This window comes from Eulemur rufifrons, chromosome 8 (assembly GCF_041146395.1).
Source record: "Eulemur rufifrons isolate Redbay chromosome 8, OSU_ERuf_1, whole genome shotgun sequence".
Classification (NCBI taxonomy): domain Eukaryota; kingdom Metazoa; phylum Chordata; class Mammalia; order Primates; family Lemuridae; genus Eulemur; species Eulemur rufifrons.
The window spans coordinates 104,898,178-104,915,345 of NC_090990.1; the positions used below are offsets into that span (position 1 = coordinate 104,898,178).

The 17,168-nt window shown below is 41.5% G+C and overlaps 3 protein-coding genes across 3 annotated transcripts; 2 read left to right on the forward strand and 1 right to left on the reverse strand.

Moving 5' to 3' along the window:
* Positions 1–798: 798 nt before the first annotated feature.
* On the reverse strand, positions 799–1,332 carry LOC138390054 (histone H4). The gene has a single exon (XM_069478874.1). The coding sequence runs from the start codon at positions 1,216–1,218 to the stop codon at positions 907–909; it is 312 nt and encodes a 103-aa protein (XP_069334975.1). The 5' UTR covers positions 1,219–1,332; the 3' UTR covers positions 799–906.
* An 11,100-nt stretch (positions 1,333–12,432) lies between these two features.
* On the forward strand, positions 12,433–14,149 carry LOC138390056 (histone H3). The gene is made up of 2 exons (XM_069478875.1): positions 12,433–12,853; positions 13,783–14,149. The coding sequence occupies exon 1, from the start codon at positions 12,442–12,444 to the stop codon at positions 12,850–12,852; it is 411 nt and encodes a 136-aa protein (XP_069334976.1). The 5' UTR covers positions 12,433–12,441; the 3' UTR covers position 12,853; positions 13,783–14,149.
* LOC138390057 (histone H2B type 2-F) lies at positions 13,764–14,156 on the forward strand. Its single transcript, XM_069478876.1, has one exon. It carries the CDS (start codon positions 13,770–13,772, stop codon positions 14,148–14,150), a length of 381 nt encoding a protein of 126 aa, XP_069334977.1. The 5' UTR covers positions 13,764–13,769; the 3' UTR covers positions 14,151–14,156.
* The last annotated feature ends 3,012 nt before the right edge of the window (positions 14,157–17,168 follow it).

Genomic DNA, 17,168 nt, shown 5'->3' on the forward strand with positions numbered 1-17,168 from the left:
AAAAGTCACACACCTGAATTATCTGTTCCTTGGAGACTTCCTCTTAAGATTATGAAGTTTGCTCACTTTTATCACGTTGCAATGTCTCTGCATCTGTGTCCTCGCAATGCTACAACTGAAAGATAGTATGCCGTATGTCCTTGACTAAATTCTTTTCATTGAACACAAGAAATGCATACTGTTCATCCACTGGGCAGACAACTTGCCCGAAACGTTTACCGAGGAGCTCGTCTAAAAACCCACATTTATGTTTGGCTTTAAATAGTTGATTACATTTGGTTTGCGAGCTCTCATACCTTATTATGGGTGAGCAGGGTACGTAAAGGTGTTCCCAGACATCTAAAATAAACGGGCCCTTAAGGCATCTGGGCCCCCCCCCCCCCCCCCCCCGCTTAATCCTGCATAGAAAATAAAGCCCAAAAGCTGACAGAAATTCAGATACAACAGGTGGGAGAACTGGTACGACTGCAAATGCAGGTCTACTTTCCCACTTAGCGTAAGTGCAGCGAGGCTACATACTGAGGCCTTAGCCTAAGTTTAAACTGCCAGCTTCATACCTCTCAAGTTCCAGCGCCCAATAAACCACGAAAGCGCGTCCCTCCAGGTGGACTGATTCTGTACAAGCAAACCACGGTAATAGCAAAGCCCGGAGCTTGCCAATCTTTCACATCGATAAACGGCGGAAGTTAAAGGCCGTTTTAGCAAACGATTTAGCGCTTTAGGGCCGCTAACACCTTGGGCGTTATCAGCCTTCTGCGCATTTCGGACTCAACTAGTATCCCAGCAGTTAAAGACTAACTTCCCTTCCCCCTGCCAGTTTGTGTTAAGTGCCCAGCTTCTCTGGTGACTTTATGGGTGGCCCTAAAAAGGGCCTTTGGGACTTAAATGCAAAGCTAAAACGGCGACTTAGCCTCCGAAACCATACAGGGTGCGCCCCTGACGCTTAAGGGCGTACACCACGTCCATAGCAGTGACGGTCTTGCGCTTGGCGTGCTCAGTGTAGGTGACCGCGTCCCGGATGACGTTCTCCAGGAACACCTTCAGCACACCGCGAGTCTCTTCATAGATGAGGCCGGAGATCCGCTTGACACCTCCGCGACGAGCAAGACGCCGAATAGCGGGCTTGGTAATGCCCTGGATGTTGTCCCTCAAGACCTTACGATGGCGCTTAGCGCCGCCTTTGCCGAGGCCTTTTCCGCCTTTTCCTCTGCCAGACATGACTGCGAAGCTGAAAACTCAGTCTCTGAGGCCGGCAAGCGCTGCTTTACCCCTGATATACCCGAATATCGGACCAGGTTGAAAACCGAAAGTGCGCCGGCGGGAGGCATTGTAAGTTGTCTCCGCCCTCTGGACATTTCGTCATTCGTTTCTGTTTTCCTTTTCCTCCTCCTCTATCCTCCACAGGTCGTTTTTTTTTTTGTTTTTTTGTTTTTTTGTTTGTTTGTTTTTACCGATATACCATAGTCCCCGGGACAGTTCAGATCGCAACCTGAAGGTTCCGGATTCTGCAGCTGTTTTCGCCTGCGTCTGGGTCCCTGGACTCCCAGAAGGCATTACGCTGAGGCTAAGAGGAAAGGTCTGGTGGAAGCCAAACGAAGAGCAAATGGAGGCCAGAGATGGGAAGGAGAGAGCGCCAGCGCCAGATCTAATCCTGACTAGAGGAGTCTGAACCATGGTTACGTAAAACTCCTGGGAATAGCAGTTCCAATAATTAGGCGGACACTCCTGGGGCGACCTGAAGAGCAGCGGCAGCTGGGATTTGTGTGTGGAGGGGGAGGGGAGGGGACACGTTCGCCATAATTCGAGTCTAGTCTCCATTTTGTTGTGCCGAGCCATGGTATTTCAGCTCACCCAGAAAAAATCAGTTTCTAGGAAAACTGGTCTCAGTATACTGCCAAACCTTCTCATGGAGGTCAGTGAATCGCAACACATTCAGTCAAAGCTCTATTGAAAGAAACGATACAGTTCTCCTTCGGTTCTGTGGGGGATTGTTTCCAGGACTCTCGCGGATACCAAAATCCGCTCAAGTCCTTTATAGGAAACTACATGGTATTTGCATCCTCCTTATACTTTAAATCATTTCTAGATTACTTACGATACTCAATACAACGTAAACGCTATGTAAATAGTTGTACCGTATTGCTTTATTTGTATTATTTTTTTTTTCTTTTCCGTAAACCCTCTGTGGTCAACTTTTTTTTACAAAAATATTTTCAGGCTGGCCAGGTGGCTCACGCCTGTAATCCTAGCATTTTGGGAGGCTGAGGCTGGAAGGTCGCTTGAGGCCAGGAGTTCGAGACCAGCCTGAACAAGAGCAACACCTTGTCCCTACAAAAAAATAGAAAAGTTAGCCGGCTGTGGTGGTGTGCATCTATCTGTAGTCCCAGCTAGTCCAGAGGCTGAGGCAGGAGCATCGCTTGAGCCCAGGAGTTGGAGGTTGAAGTGAGTTACGATGACGCTATTGTACTCCAGCCTGGGCGACAGAGCGAGACCCCCGTCTGAAAAGAAAAAAAAGAAAGAAAAAAATTCGATCACCGGTTGGTTGAATGTGGAACTCGCTGATTCAGAGGGCCGACCATATACAGAAGACTGAGGGGTATTTTGTACATTCATTTTTACAGATCCTCTAACTCAGTCCTTGTTTTCAGCCAGGATTTAGTGCCCAAACTGTCCCTGTTGAGGCTCCACATGGAGCTAGCAAAGTTTGCTGAATTGGGTTTTGCAAGAGGACATTTGTCCTCCACCACAAACTGTCCTATGAAATTGATTGGGGTCCTTTCTGTTAGCATGTTCGTTACTTTATCAGGGCCCTAGAATCCACGATAAAATGTTTGGTTTCTGCATCAGAAAGAATTGAGGTTTTTTGGAGAAATGTTTATTATTTTCAAAAAATCTATGTGTCGTGTTTCATCTCTCCCTCAGCTCTACCTTCTATGTACTGATGAATCATAAATCTATTATATATTCAGACTAACAGGCTCCAGACATGTAGATCCACATGGTGTTTCTTTAGTCATTTTCAAAGCTCAATCTCCCCAAATCAAAATGTTTAAATTTAGCTGGGCGTGTGCCTGTACTCCCAGCTACTCAGGAGACTGAGGTAGAACGATTGCTTGAGGGTATGAGTTATAGACTGTTACAGCAAGTGTTACAGTGTTACAGCGAGTGGTCCCAAGGACAAACCGAGCAGCACACGGAGAGTCGGAAAATCAAATTTATTCACCAGCAGGCTCAGAGGAGTCTCGCCACTAAATTCTGAGCCTCGTCTACCCAATTTTTCCTACTTTTATTAAGTTGGCGGTGATCCGAGGGGTGGGGTCTCAGGTGACTAATGCCCTCCAGGTAATAGGTTAGTTGATGTGTCAGGTAATATGTTAGTATTATGTTGATGCACCAGGTAATAGGTTTAGTGTTATGCTGATGCGCCAGGTAATAGATTAGTGGATGGGCCAGGTGATAGGTTAGTATTATGCTGATGCGGGTCTTCCGTGAGGGGTGGGGGGGTGGGTCTCAGGTGGCTGCTGTGCCGAGTAATAGATGATGGTTTTCCTTATCAAGACCATCCTGGGCAACACAGTGAGACCTGGTATCAAAAAAAAAAAAAAAGTTTAAATTTGAAATCTCTAACGTGTGACTCATGGGGGGATTCCTTCTCTCTCTCCTTCTATAAAGCTGGATCTCTGGTCTGCTCATTGAATAGTGCCACTGTGCATCACCACACTACATGTCTAAACTAACACCCTAGAATTCATAATAGATATCTTCGTCTCCCCTGGCTGCTTCAGGGCAAGTAAACACACTCGCTCTTTTCTGACCCTTTAGCAACTCTAGCAGAACCTATCACATTATTTTACATTTCTTTGCATCTTAGTACTCTCCCTACCCCATATGTTCCTTATTAGCAGTGATTTTTGTTATTTTTTGTTAACCAACATGTAGTTCAGTGTCCGGTATAAGCTCAATAATAGTTTATATAATGAGCAGTTCCTGCATTTGACTGCTTTTAAACACTAGCAGGAAAGACAGAGATGACCAAAGTGCATCATGACAAAACAACCACAAGCCAAGGCTGACAGAAGTGATGATTTCTGGTGTCAGAGGGTATAGGACCCTAGGTGGAATCAGAGACATAATGTCTATGCACTCTTCCTTTTGAAGGGGATGAGGATATGCTACCCCAAAATATGTCACTTTTTGCTTGTTTTCAGCTGAAGACATTTGAGTTCCTGAAATCCCTTACCTGTCTAAAAGCAGAGACTGATAAAAGAACTCAAAATTTTAACTCAATTGTCATAAATTCCCTCCAGGAGTAGGAGCAACTGTAATCTTCTCAGAGATGAGAAGTCGGCACCACATCTGAACAAACATCGTCATAAGTGATCCAATCTCCTATCTATTCTCATAAGGGCCCATTTATCCATTTCTCTTTCCAAAAAGTCATTTGTTTTTCCAAAAGTGTCTTTTCTTTCCCCCACTAAGTTACCTAGGTTTTTTTGTTGTTTTTTTATTTGTTTGTTTTGAGACAGGGTCTTGCTCTGTTGCCTATACTAGAATGCAGTGGTGTCATAATAGCTCACTGCAATGCAACGTCCAACTCCTGGGCTCAAGCAATCTTCCTGCCTCAGCCTCCTCAGTAGCTGGGACCACAGGTGCATGCCACCACACCTGGCTAATTTTTTTCAATTTTTGTAGAGACAGGGGTTTTGCTGTGTTTCTTAGGCTGGTCTTGAACTCCTGGCCGCAATAGATCCTTCTGTCCATTGCCTCCCAAGGTGCTCGGGTTACCTATGTGAGCTACCACTGGCTCCCAAATTCTAGCTACTCTCTGAGTTACTCATCTCAGAGTGCTCCCTTTTATATGCTTGCTGCACATATTAATGAACTTCTGTTTGTTCTTCTCTTGTTAATCTGCCCTTTATCAATTGAATTTTTAGGGTCCCTGCTAGAGAACCTACGAGGGTAGAGGGAAAAAGATTTTTTTTCTCTCCTCTACAGTTTCAATACTCTTGTAGTCTGAGGCGCCTATTGACGCATTACTTAAAGTTGTCTCCAAGATAAATTCTCCCTTTTCCTGTTGCAAGTAAAATTTAGTCTGAGAAAGCAGTTTACACCCAGGTGTGAATCACTACCTGAGATATTTGCAACAAGGTGTGATTCTCATGGGGAATGTTGGGAGATTGAAGCTAATTGGTGGAATTAATAAGATGATTAATAAATTAATAATTATTTTTGAGTGGGGGTGGGCTTTGGTAGAGCCTCTAAGTAAACTTTCCTCCTAAAACAAGAGGATTAGAAATTCTTTCCAAAGAAATCTGGGGAAAAGTCTTACAGAATGCAAGAATTTCCCAACTAGAATAGCGCTTAACACAGGTACTAGCTCAGCACAGCTTTTAGCATTTTTATCACAGTCAAGCAGCTAAGTTATGCTAACAAAGGGTAGGCAGTCATGTTTAGCTATTGGTAGGAGTCAGCTGTCTTCAACAGTTTTATGGGGAATTGGCACCTATTCTGCACTTCCTGTTAAATCTTAGCATCTTTCACCTGAACTACTTTAACTATCAGAATTCTTTCTCTTTGATTTTTCATCTGGTCCCAGAGTTATCCTGCTTCAAAACTGGTGCTTTTCAACCTAATAAGTCTCTTTAACAGTTTATTTAGACACATTCAACTTGGTCCCAGCCTGCCTTTCCAGCTGTGTCTACTAACCACATCCATCCCACCCCCCTAGCCACAACAAGCTACTGTATGGATCCTGAACCCATATTACAGTTTACAGGGTCCTTCACAGGTTGAGTTTTTCAGAAGTTCATTTTTTGAGGCTTCTGATACATGAAACGAAACAAAACAAAATAGTTCTAAAATTTGGTATGTTTTCAATGTTTGTATTTGTTGGGGCTCAGAAGATGATTCCCCAAAATATGGTGCTTTGGCATGCTGAGTGCTTTGCAAATTGAAAGGCCTCAGAACCAAGGTCTTTCTCTGACCTTCTGCCTCCCTGTCTGTCTGATACTCTTTCCTCAAGCACTGGAGGGACTCTGGAATTTCTTTATCTGACTAAGAAAGCTTTCCAAAAGAAATGGGATTGTCATAAGAACTTCTCCCTAGGAATCTCATTAAATACCATGAAAGATTTACCACCAGAAAAGAGAAAAGACTGGGAGTCGTAATCATGCCCAGACAGATTTTTCATCTATTCTTCTGAGGGCAGGCATCTCAGAGAGATCACCTGGGGGACTTTATCTGTGTAAAAAGACAACATTTGTTCCTGTGCAGTTCCATGTTCTTGTAACTTGTCTCATTCAGCTTCCAAAGAGAATCATTTACAAAATAATGTCTGCCTCCCAAGTCCCTACATCTCTTCCCTATGAACAGAGTATTTGAGCCTCAACCATCTGGACCTTCTTTGAGCCTCATGCTTTGTGTATGGTTTCCATGTTAATGCATATTAAATAAATTTTGTAAGCCTTTTTCTCCTATTAATCTGCCTTTTGTTGGTTCATTTTCAGCAAACTTTTAAAGGGCAGAGGGGAAGTTTTCCCTTGGCCCCTACAGATTTAATGAATGTTTAACTACAGCTACAATTACAAGATTATGTATACCTCCATTTGTAGATTATATATCTAAATTTGAAGTTGTTCATGAATTTGAGGCCTATATTCTTTGAGTTCCCTATGAAAGTCCTGGTTGGTTCATGCCTTTGCTTTCTATCTTTCTATGTGATGTTTCCTTAGTCTAGTTGGTCCTTTTATTCTGTTTGATAAAATTCTTTTTTAAGTCCTAGTTTAAATGTTAATTCCCCAGGTTGTTGTTTTCTTCCTTCAGTTTTTATACTAATTTGGGTATATCTTTATTAATCATAATACTAGTAGCTATCTTTTAATGAGTGTTTACTATGCTGCAGGCTCTATGAAACATTTTACTTGGATTGTTTTATTTAATTCCCACATAACTGTGGGATAGCTAATATTTGACTTTCATTTACCAATGAGAAAACTATTGTCTTGTGAGTTCCTCAAGGGAAGGAGTCAGAGAAATGTGGGGTGAAATCTTTCTCTACCACTTTCTTCACCTGTAAAATGGTGTTTATAATACATTGCTCTCCAGGCAGTATTAAATGAAACATTATATATACACTGTTTATTAAAAAAATCAAATGAATGTTGGAGAAGAAGGTACTGTGGAACCAGAATATGCTGCCCCAAATATGAAGGATTGTTGAGCGGAAGACAGTTAAGCAGCAGCAGATGCAGGAGAGCTCTCTGCCCTCCCTCTGTTCACCCAAAAGCAGGACATAGATTTACAAAGACAAAAGGTATCCTTCCATCCACCTCTTCTTTTACCATGGGGAGCAAAGGCTAACCACTGAAGACAACCGTAGACACTCTTATTGGCCTGGAGGTGGTACCAGAGAAATCTACATTAACAAGCTTTACTAATCAGCCTTTATCTGTCATTTATTTGTTTTTGCTCAAGTTGCTGCTGCCCCTAGAGATGCAAAATCCTTTTACTTTGTCTCATCACTTCTCCAAAATTTTACTCTTCTTTGTTGAAGATGCTATATAAACTGGAATTCAAAGCCACCTCTTTGAGAACTCATTCTCTGGGTGTCTCATATATATGTGATATATACATGTTAATAAATTTCTGTTTTTCTCTTGTTGATCTGTGTTTTGTTACAAGGGTCAGTTCCAACTAGGAACCTGTGGGGGTTGAAGAAAAATTATTATTCTTCCTCCAAAGTTCATCTAAAAACATAGTCCTTAAAAATAGATAGCCTTTAAAATTTCTACAGTAGATCTTATGAGGATGGTTACTGGAATAAAAATACATTTGTATAGCTTCAAAATACTGCGTGTAACATATCACTTGATATGTTACACGCAGTACATTCCAGTACATTGAGTACATTCCAGAGGATATGCTATGTAGTAAATTCAGAAATTGTATAAATTCTAAGCTGTTCAGTACAGGTAGTGTTAAGGACCAGTTAAAAGGAGAAGGGTGCTAAGTTTTTATCCAATGAGCAGGATATTAAAGGAATGAGTTTATCTCAGAATAGGATAAGGAAAACAGCTTCTCAACCTGGTCCAGGGCCTCAGACCACTCAAAATGAAATCAAATCAGGCTCAGGGCCTGACTAACACACAAACTAAGATTCAACTGGCCTTAGCTTGGGATACTTATGACCCTGGGAGTAGGTGAAGCCAAAAACTAAACACAAACTGTCTTCCTGGAACAGCTATTTTAACTTAATTCATTACTTTTGTATTAAAATAAACACATGAACATACAAACTTTACATGGCTAATAATTCATTTATTAAAATTGTCTTTTACCTGCTTATTTCCTGTGTGGTAAATTTTAAGCTTCTCATGCCTGTTCCCTCTGTGCTAATTAATGAAATTCCAGTTCTCAGTCTTCAAACCACAAGGCCTTTTAATTTCTGGTGAAAGAAACTTCAGAAATTTTAGAAAGAGAAATATTCCCTTTCTCTTACAGCTTCAGGGGAAGCTTTTCCTTTGCCCTTGGAAGGTTCACTGAAAAATCAACTCAAAAATGGGGAAGATTAATAAGACAAAAGGCCTTTACAAATTTATTATTACTGTGTGCACCGGGAGAATCACAGAGTGATTGCCCAGTATCCCAATAGGGTATAGATGCTTATATACTGTACTTCTCAGGGGAAAGGGAGATGGGGAAGTGTAGATGATTTTAGGAGGATAGTAAATGATTTTTAGGGGCCTTCCTTGGGCTTGAATAACACACAGTGGCCTGAGACAAAGTCTGTCAGGACCACAAAGTGGACAATGGTTTGTGCAAAAATCTGTCCAAATTTGTTGACAGACTTTAGTCTTCCTTCCTGTGATATGGGTTCAGTTAATGAAAACTCAGGAAAAGAACCAAAGGGAATTGTTTTCTTTGGCAGGTCCAGTTTTAGGCAGATAAGGGAACTAAAGCCTGTGCTTTGGGAGAGGTAGAGGATTGAGAGATAGGAGGTCCGTGGTGGGGAGGAAAAACAATTGTTCTCCTTGGTAGGTCTGTTTGGTCTTCATGTAGATAGGGGAAAAGTCTCTTTTAGCATCTCCAAGGGCCTTTAATTCAAAATACTCATAGTAGGGAGCTATCTTTTGGGGAAAAATTCCCTTTACTCCTTCAAAAGTGGAGGTTCTTTTGCATCCTAAAGCTTCTTCTGATAAAATGGTGTATTAGGAACTTTCACAGGAGTATCACTCTAGTGTCCAATGTGGAGACTAGGTAAAATTGAACTAATATGGATCTGAATTCTGTTATTAAGGGTGAATTCGAAGGCAACTGTACATCAGATTGTATTCCGAGAAATTTTACCTATAGCCCTTGAAAGTTTACAGTTCTGATGGTCTTATTTGTCACTCTGGAATTAATATTTAAATTGACATTTGTTTTCTGAGAAGTAGGAATTCTTACAAATTTTTTTTCAATTTTTATTTTTTTAAATTATTATGATATATATAGAGATGAGAGAGAGAGAGAGAGAGAGCGCGCGCGCGCCTGTCACCTGGGCTAAAGTACTGAGGCACCAGCCTGGCTCACAGCAACCTCAAACTCCTGGGTTTAAGCAATCCTCCTGCCTCAGGCTCCCCAGTACAGGTGCAGGCCCAGGCCTGGCTAATTTTTTCTATTTTTAGTTGCCCAGCTAATTTTTTTCTATTTTTAATAGAGACGGGGTCTCATTCTTGCTCAGGTTGGTCTTGAACTCCTAACCTCAATCAATCCTTCTACCTCAGCCTCCAGAGTGCTAGGATTATAGGCATGAGCCACCTCACCCAGCCATAAGTTTTTTTGTTTAGTTAAGCCAGAGGAAGACTTTGGAATTTTCTTATTCTGTATGTTATTAACTGTAAAAGTAAAATAAGTCTCATGACTCCTAAAGTCTATATTTGAATTTAGAGTTTGAGAATCTTTTTGTTATTTAAAACAAACACATCCATACATTATGGTCAAGAATGCATACATCATAAAAAAAGAATATTGCAAAGAAATGTAACACTTGAGTGGGCTACCTTGGACTGGCAGCCAGACTGCATGAGGTAGTTTCTCCTTATGATGGGAATAGTTCAGTGGAGAAGTTTAAGAAACACTAGATGGTTTGACTACGTGATGAAAAAATGCTTTTGTGCTTTAAAATGTATCCCCTAAGCCTAAAGAAATGGGAAATTCCATCGCAATAATTTTACTTTTTTGCTTTAGAATATTATGCAGGCTTTATCCAGGACAAGCCATTATTTCTCTGAGACTCAGTTTTCTTATCTGTAAAGTGAGGAAAATAACATCTATTTCACAGAATTGGGATCAAATGATATAGTGTATGTAGAACTTTCAAACATTGAGTAGTGCTCTCTATATGTAAGACACTATTACAAAAACATCACAGAGAGGGACATTTGTTCATATCAGTTACGTTTTTGTATGACATTTTAGATCTCCCTAGGGAAGGTTGCTTCTACCCATGAGAAACTGTTGAAGATTTTAATTAAGCTAACAAATTTCTATCTTGTGTTTAGTGTTCAGGAAATCCCCTTGAAATCACTTTTATTTTACTGTGACTTCCGTAGGAAGATGGTAATTCATAATGATAGCATCAAGGTAAGTTTTAAGCTTGTTGGGCCTGCTTTTGTTCTCAGGTTTGAGTTTTTATAAGTTTTGTATGCAATGATTTTTCAATGAAATAAGCATATAATTAAAAGTTTGGGGGTTTTTTAAATTTTTTTTTATTTTTTGAGACAGAGTCTCACTCTGTTGCCCAGGCCAGAGTGCCCTGGCGTCAGCCTAGTTCACAACAACCTCAAACTCCTGGGCTAGAGCAATCCTCCTGCCTCAGCCTCCCGAGTAGCTGGGACTACAGGCATGCGCCACCATGCCCAGCTAATTTTTTCTATATATATATATTTTTAGCTTTTTTTTCTATATATATTTTTTCCACATAATTTCTTTCTATTTTAGTAGAGAAGGGGGGGGGTCTCACTCTTGCTTAGGCTGGTCTCGAACTCCCGACCTCCAGCGATCCACCTGCCTCAGCCTCCCAGAGTGCTAGGATTACAGGCCTCAGCCACTGCGCCCGGCCAAAAGTTTTATATTAACTAACACAACTTTTAAGTGTCATAACCATTGTCTTACGACATGCACTTTTTTGAACAATACATACCTCAAGGCATATGAAATAACTAAAAGGCAAAGGATCTTCACTCTCTTTATAGAGAATAGGAAAAATATTAAATTTTTTTTTTTTTTTTTTTTTTTTTTTTTTTTTTTTTTTTTTTTTTTTTGAGACAGAGTCTCACTCTGTTGCCCAGGCTAGAGTGAGTGCCGTGGCGTCAGCCTAGCTCACAGCAACCTCAAACTCCTGAGCTCAAGTGATCCTCCTGTCTCAGCCTCCCGAGTAGCTGGGACTACAGGCATGCGCCACCATGCCCGGCTAATTTTTTCTATATATATTTTTAGCTGTCCATATAATTTCTTTCTATTTTTAGTAGAGATGGGGTCTCGCTCTTGCTCAGGCTGGTCTCGAACTCCTGCGCTCAAACGATCCGCCCACCTCGGCCTCCCAGAGTGCTAGGATTACAGGCGTGAGCCACCGCGCCTGGCCAAAATATTAAATTTTTAAGCATTATAAAATACTTTATTGAAGAAAATGTTAGCAATTTAGTAATCAATGAATAATTTGCTTTGAAACTTTGTTTTAATTTGTAATCTGGTTGATAAACACTTGACTATCCTATTCTACATTATAAAGGAGAAATTAATATTTCTGGTGTTATCTTTGTTTGACTTAGAAGCATTTCATTTGCAGGACCTAACTGGCCATTAATGTGGGGGCGAGGAAGAGGGAAACCACATCCCAGGTGGAAATAGCTGAACAAAATCAGAGGCTCTAATATCAAGTTGGTAGGGGTCAGCACACTACAGATGAAACGGGTATGGCTGGGTTCAGAAGTCAAGTATATGTAAGTTTAATTACTTCAACTATAAACTGTTTTGTTAAGCTTCAGCCAAGATATAAACCATCTAGCCTACTAAGCAGAGCTGTTGGCTGTGGTAGAAGTGTTACAGTAAGAGGTTACTTAAAACGTAGGCTGAAACCTAGTTCACAGAGGGGCATGCTTGTATTCGAAGAAACCTGTTAGAGTATGAAAAACACTTTATACATTGCTTTTACAAAAGTTACATCAATTTAAAGAAAGGCCTAAAAAAAATTCAAGGATCAATAAAATTATAGAAAAGGGAAAATAGGAAAGAATAAGGGAAGATTAGCAGAACAATCTTCTGCTTCAGTAAATAGGATTGAGTTTTAACCAATGAGGTCTCAAGTCCGGAAACTCCTAACTTTTCTGGCCCAATCAAAACGAGGCTATGTCTATAAATAAGACTGCCTAGGTATTCCTTGATTAAAACTAGTGAAATATCATGGCCCGTACAAAGCAGACTGCCCGTAAGTCGACCGGTGGCAAGGCCCCGAGGAAGCAGCTGGCCACCAAGGCAGCCCGCAAGAGCGCGCCGGCCACGGGCGGCGTGAAGAAGCCGCACCGCTACCGGCCGGGCACCGTGGCCCTGCGGGAGATCCGGCGCTACCAGAAATCCACCGAGCTGCTGATCCGCAAGCTGCCCTTCCAGCGGCTGGTGCGCGAGATCGCGCAGGACTTTAAGACGGACCTGCGCTTCCAGAGCTCCGCCGTGATGGCGCTGCAGGAGGCGAGCGAGGCCTACCTGGTGGGGTTGTTCGAAGACACGAACCTGTGTGCCATCCATGCCAAGCGAGTGACCATCATGCCCAAGGACATCCAGCTGGCCCGTCGCATCCGCGGGGAGCGGGCCTAGGGCATGCGTGTTTAAGTAGTCGATATAAAGGCTCTTTTCAGAGCCACTCACGTTTTCATCAAGAGCAGCTGTACCAGCTTTTCAGCTGGTGGTCGTCTGTTCTACACTGGTGTTCTGAGTAAAGGGATTAGGGAACGCTGGCGCAGTGGTAGAAATCGTTACAGAATCCACTTGTCACTTGGCCCGCGGCAGAGGAAACAGCAGAGGCGTGGTCTCTGGTTACCGCCAACCCTGCCTTTGCATGTTGGTTTAAATCTAGAGCGCCAGCTTTACCAATTCTGTAAGGAAAACTAGTTGGGGGCAACAGACATTGTGCTTAAGTCCTGAGATGTGTAAAATCCCGAGGACGGGTGGAGGCGAGTCTGTCTTAAATTATAAACCCTGCAGGAATCTTATAAGCGTAATTTAAGACTTAGTATCTGCCTCATTACACAATACAGGCGGTGCGCAACTGTAGCAGTCATTTAAGGAGGGAAGTAAATGCCTAGAGATTTCAATGTACAGGCTGGTGTATTGTTCCAAAAAACCGGAAAAAAACAAAACTTCCACATAGAATAAAAGGGAAAAGTTAACTTGTCTTTAGCCAGCACTTAGGATTTCATACCTACAATCGAAAGTGAAATCCAACAACAAAGACCCCAAAGAGGGGAAACATCGCTTTACGTAAATGGTTAGTGTGAAATGAAACATTTTGATTGGTTAACAAGACTTGTTCTAATGACCACTAAGGAAGCACGGCCAATCTATTATTTACATGGACCCCACCCCCCCATGACGACATTATTATGAATTAACCAATAAAAACGCACCACTGTGTGAGCCTTCATTTGCATACAAGCTCTATAAGTAGCGCGTAAGTAGGCCGTTTTGTTGTAGTCGGGGATTACTTCTTCGGGTGTCGCCTGCTTCACTTCAAAATGCCGGATCCAGCAAAATCTGCTCCTGCTCCTAAGAAGGGATCTAAAAAGGCTGTTACGAAAGTACAGAAGAAGGACGGCAAGAAGCGCAAGCGCAGCCGCAAGGAAAGCTATTCCGTTTACGTGTACAAGGTGTTGAAGCAGGTTCACCCGGACACCGGCATCTCGTCCAAGGCCATGGGCATCATGAACTCGTTCGTCAACGACATCTTCGAGCGCATCGCCGGCGAAGCGTCCCGCCTGGCGCATTACAACAAGCGCTCCACCATCACGTCCCGCGAGATCCAGACGGCCGTGCGCCTGCTGCTGCCCGGCGAGCTGGCCAAGCACGCCGTGTCCGAGGGCACCAAGGCGGTCACCAAGTACACCAGCTCTAAGTAAGGGTGCTTCAGGGGCACTCTAGATAGATCAACTACCTTACCCCAAAGGCTCTTTTCAGAGCCACTTCAGTTGTCAGTGAAAAGTGGCTGTAAACACTTGTTAGATGGTTGGTTGGGTTTTGGTTAAGTAGCATGTGACCGTGGTCACAAACGCTTTTCAGTCTAGGACGAGGGTGGCCTCGTGTGGTCTGGTAATGTGAGTCTTGCTGTTAATAATGGTTACTCAAAATCGTCCGTACCTTGTCTGACTATAAAGGTACACCAACCTAGAGAAAAGCTTTGAGCACCGTTCTGGGTGCTGTGCTTTTTAGGGAGGAGTGTTTGCCCCGATTTATTCTGCCAATGTCTCCAAAGCCATGCTTTTATTTTTGCTTTCTTTTTAAGACTAACGAACAAGGTGAGATTAAATTTTTCCCTAGCGCACAGACAGGAAGCCCCTAGTTGCCCCTCTTCCCCACTTGCTACTTAGTGTCTTAACCTATTTATTTTTCTTAACACCTGCAGGTGTCTGTCACAAATTTCGTCTGACATAGTTATGTGCTTTCTTCCACTGGCTTGCTCGTATAGTCCTGATCTAGCTAATCCCATAACTTACATCCTGGTGACTTCAACCAGGGAGAGATTTTTGCCCTTTCTTTCTCACTCCCATGGGACATTTGGGAGCATGTGGAGATAAATTTTTTTTTTTAATTGTCACGTTGGAAAGGTGCTACTAGTATTTAGATGGGCAGAGGCTGGGAATACTGTTAAGCATTTTATACACAGTGTAGTCTCCCGACAACAAAGGATTACCTGGCCCACGATGTGTTGATCCTTTTGTGGAAACTGGGAGTCAGCGCCCTAAGACCTCCCTAACTTTCAGGATTAAATCTTGATTTGGGTCAAACCTTCCCTCAATCTTAACTAGCCCATGTTACTGCTCTTTACTTGGTGAAAGCTGAGTATTCTGTAGCCTCATTGTGATTGTTTACAGGTTCTCCACAGGAAAACTATCTCCCCCAGGGCAAGGACTCTTAGTTCTGTAACAAACTTTACTGATTAACAAGCACCAAGGTGATTCTTATAAACACATTTCCAGGTGGCTCTCCTGAAGTTTCCTGATTCAGTCAGGTTGGAGATGGGATCTGGAGAGGTGGTTTTTAGTGTTCTCAAGGGCGTGTGTGTTTTAATAGGATTTGGAGATATTTGGTGCTTACATGTTAGGTCCTCAAATGTTAGTCCACCTGTGAAAGTGTCAGAGTCCTTGTTGTGTCACAGATATTCTGGGAAAGTAAACAATTTGAGGATGGAAAGGGGATTTATGGTATTATTATACAAAAGGCCATAGTTAACGTGTGATGAATTTCTGAAGACTTCTCAGTTCAAAACTTGTATAACTCAAGACTGATCCTGACAAAAGCTAGTGGATGTTTCTTTTACCAAATACGCTCTTAGGAAAAATCTTAGTTTACAATTCACTTGACACTCAAGGTTTGAAATTAAGTCATTCTTGATAAATCTTGGAATTTAGGTAACAACTTTGTGCTTAAAATGAATTTTATTAATTTTATAATGTAGGAGTTCAAATTTACACCCAATTAAAAGTTGCATAAAATGTATATGATTTCTTTTTTTCACTGGAAAAGTAAGATTCCCAATTGAGTCATCTTTCCCCGGCCTTTTTCTGATAACCATCAGATAAGAGGCCAGGGAAAGATAACTGAGAATCCAAAATATCCAGTGCAAGAAATCATACATGGCACATTTTATGTAGGAAAAAGTAACTTATTTTACTACCATAAGTGAGAGGGCCAAAGTGGTCTATTTTCTACCCAATTGAGCCATTAGAGAGTCTATTCAATCTCTTCCTAGCCTAGGGTCCTGAAGTCAGGAATTCCCTTTTGAAGTTGTTAAAGAATTGCTGACTGGCTCAACTACTTAAAAGCTATCATTCATTACCATTGACCAAAGGATTAACTTCCATCTCATCCTGAAACTGAAGGCCTGCTGTTATCTGGCTAAAACTTGCCTTCTTCAATTATTGTACTTATTTTCCCTAGTATTCCACCTTAGCTGAAATGTTCTACTGTCTTGTAACATATTAATATCTTAAATTTATCTTCTGTGCTTTTGTTTTCCTAAATTTTAGTACTCAGTCTTAGTTCTCTAGACTATGCAAATTTCTTTAAGTCTCACTCTGAGAAAGCTTTTTACGTCATTCTAGTTCTCAGGGAAGTCTTTCTCCTTCTAGCTCTTATGGCCTTGTTCCTTGCACAATTAACAGTTGCGTAGCTTTTGTAGCCTGGTTCCTCAATTTCTTTCTTTTTTTTACATTTGCTAACTTGTCTTCTACTATAGAGACATATACTTCTTGGTGTACTGCAAAGGCTATCCCAATCCCTATAATAAAATAGTTTCTCAATGAAAGTTTATTGACTGATTGCCCAGTCCTTAGAATACTATTATAGAAAACTGATCTGACGGTGGTAGGTTCAAGTACTCTACTATTTTTTCTTCACTTTTCCTAATGTTTTCTTGCTCCTTTAGCCCAGGACACTCTTTTAATTGTCCTTAATAATTATTGTCCCAGTTGAAACAACTGTTAGAGATTCAAAATTCCTGAAAATGGTAGATAAAGTGCTACACTTGGTAGCTTTCTTTCAGCCAATGTGTTTGTAGCCAAAACAATGAGATTAGAGTGGAGCTTTTTCCGCCTGGATTTGAGGTGCTGGAGAAATGTTCTGCTTTTCCAGTGCTTTGAATAAGGATGAGGTGGAAGGTGCATTTCAGAAGACAAAAAAGGTTTGTGGTATTTGGAAAAAGGGCTTCAAATGTCAGATTCAGAGAGCACTGCAGTTGTAGAAATGCGTTTGGCAGGTCAAATGTCATTGAGATGGGTTATGTCATCTCTTTAAGGTTGGTGAATGAATTGTGGTATGTATAGAAACCTACAAAGATGATGACAGAAATGATCAGTTTCATTTTCTGTCATTATTTTTAGAGAATTTATTTTAAAACTGGTACAATTCCTAAAGCTGAT

Coding starts and splice junctions, on each gene's coding strand:
- LOC138390054 (XM_069478874.1), bottom strand. CDS start 1,218: ATGTCTGGCAGAGGAAAAGGCGGAAAAGGCCTCGGCAAAGGCGGCGCT.
- LOC138390056 (XM_069478875.1), top strand. CDS start 12,442: ATGGCCCGTACAAAGCAGACTGCCCGTAAGTCGACCGGTGGCAAGGCC.
- LOC138390057 (XM_069478876.1), top strand. CDS start 13,770: ATGCCGGATCCAGCAAAATCTGCTCCTGCTCCTAAGAAGGGATCTAAA.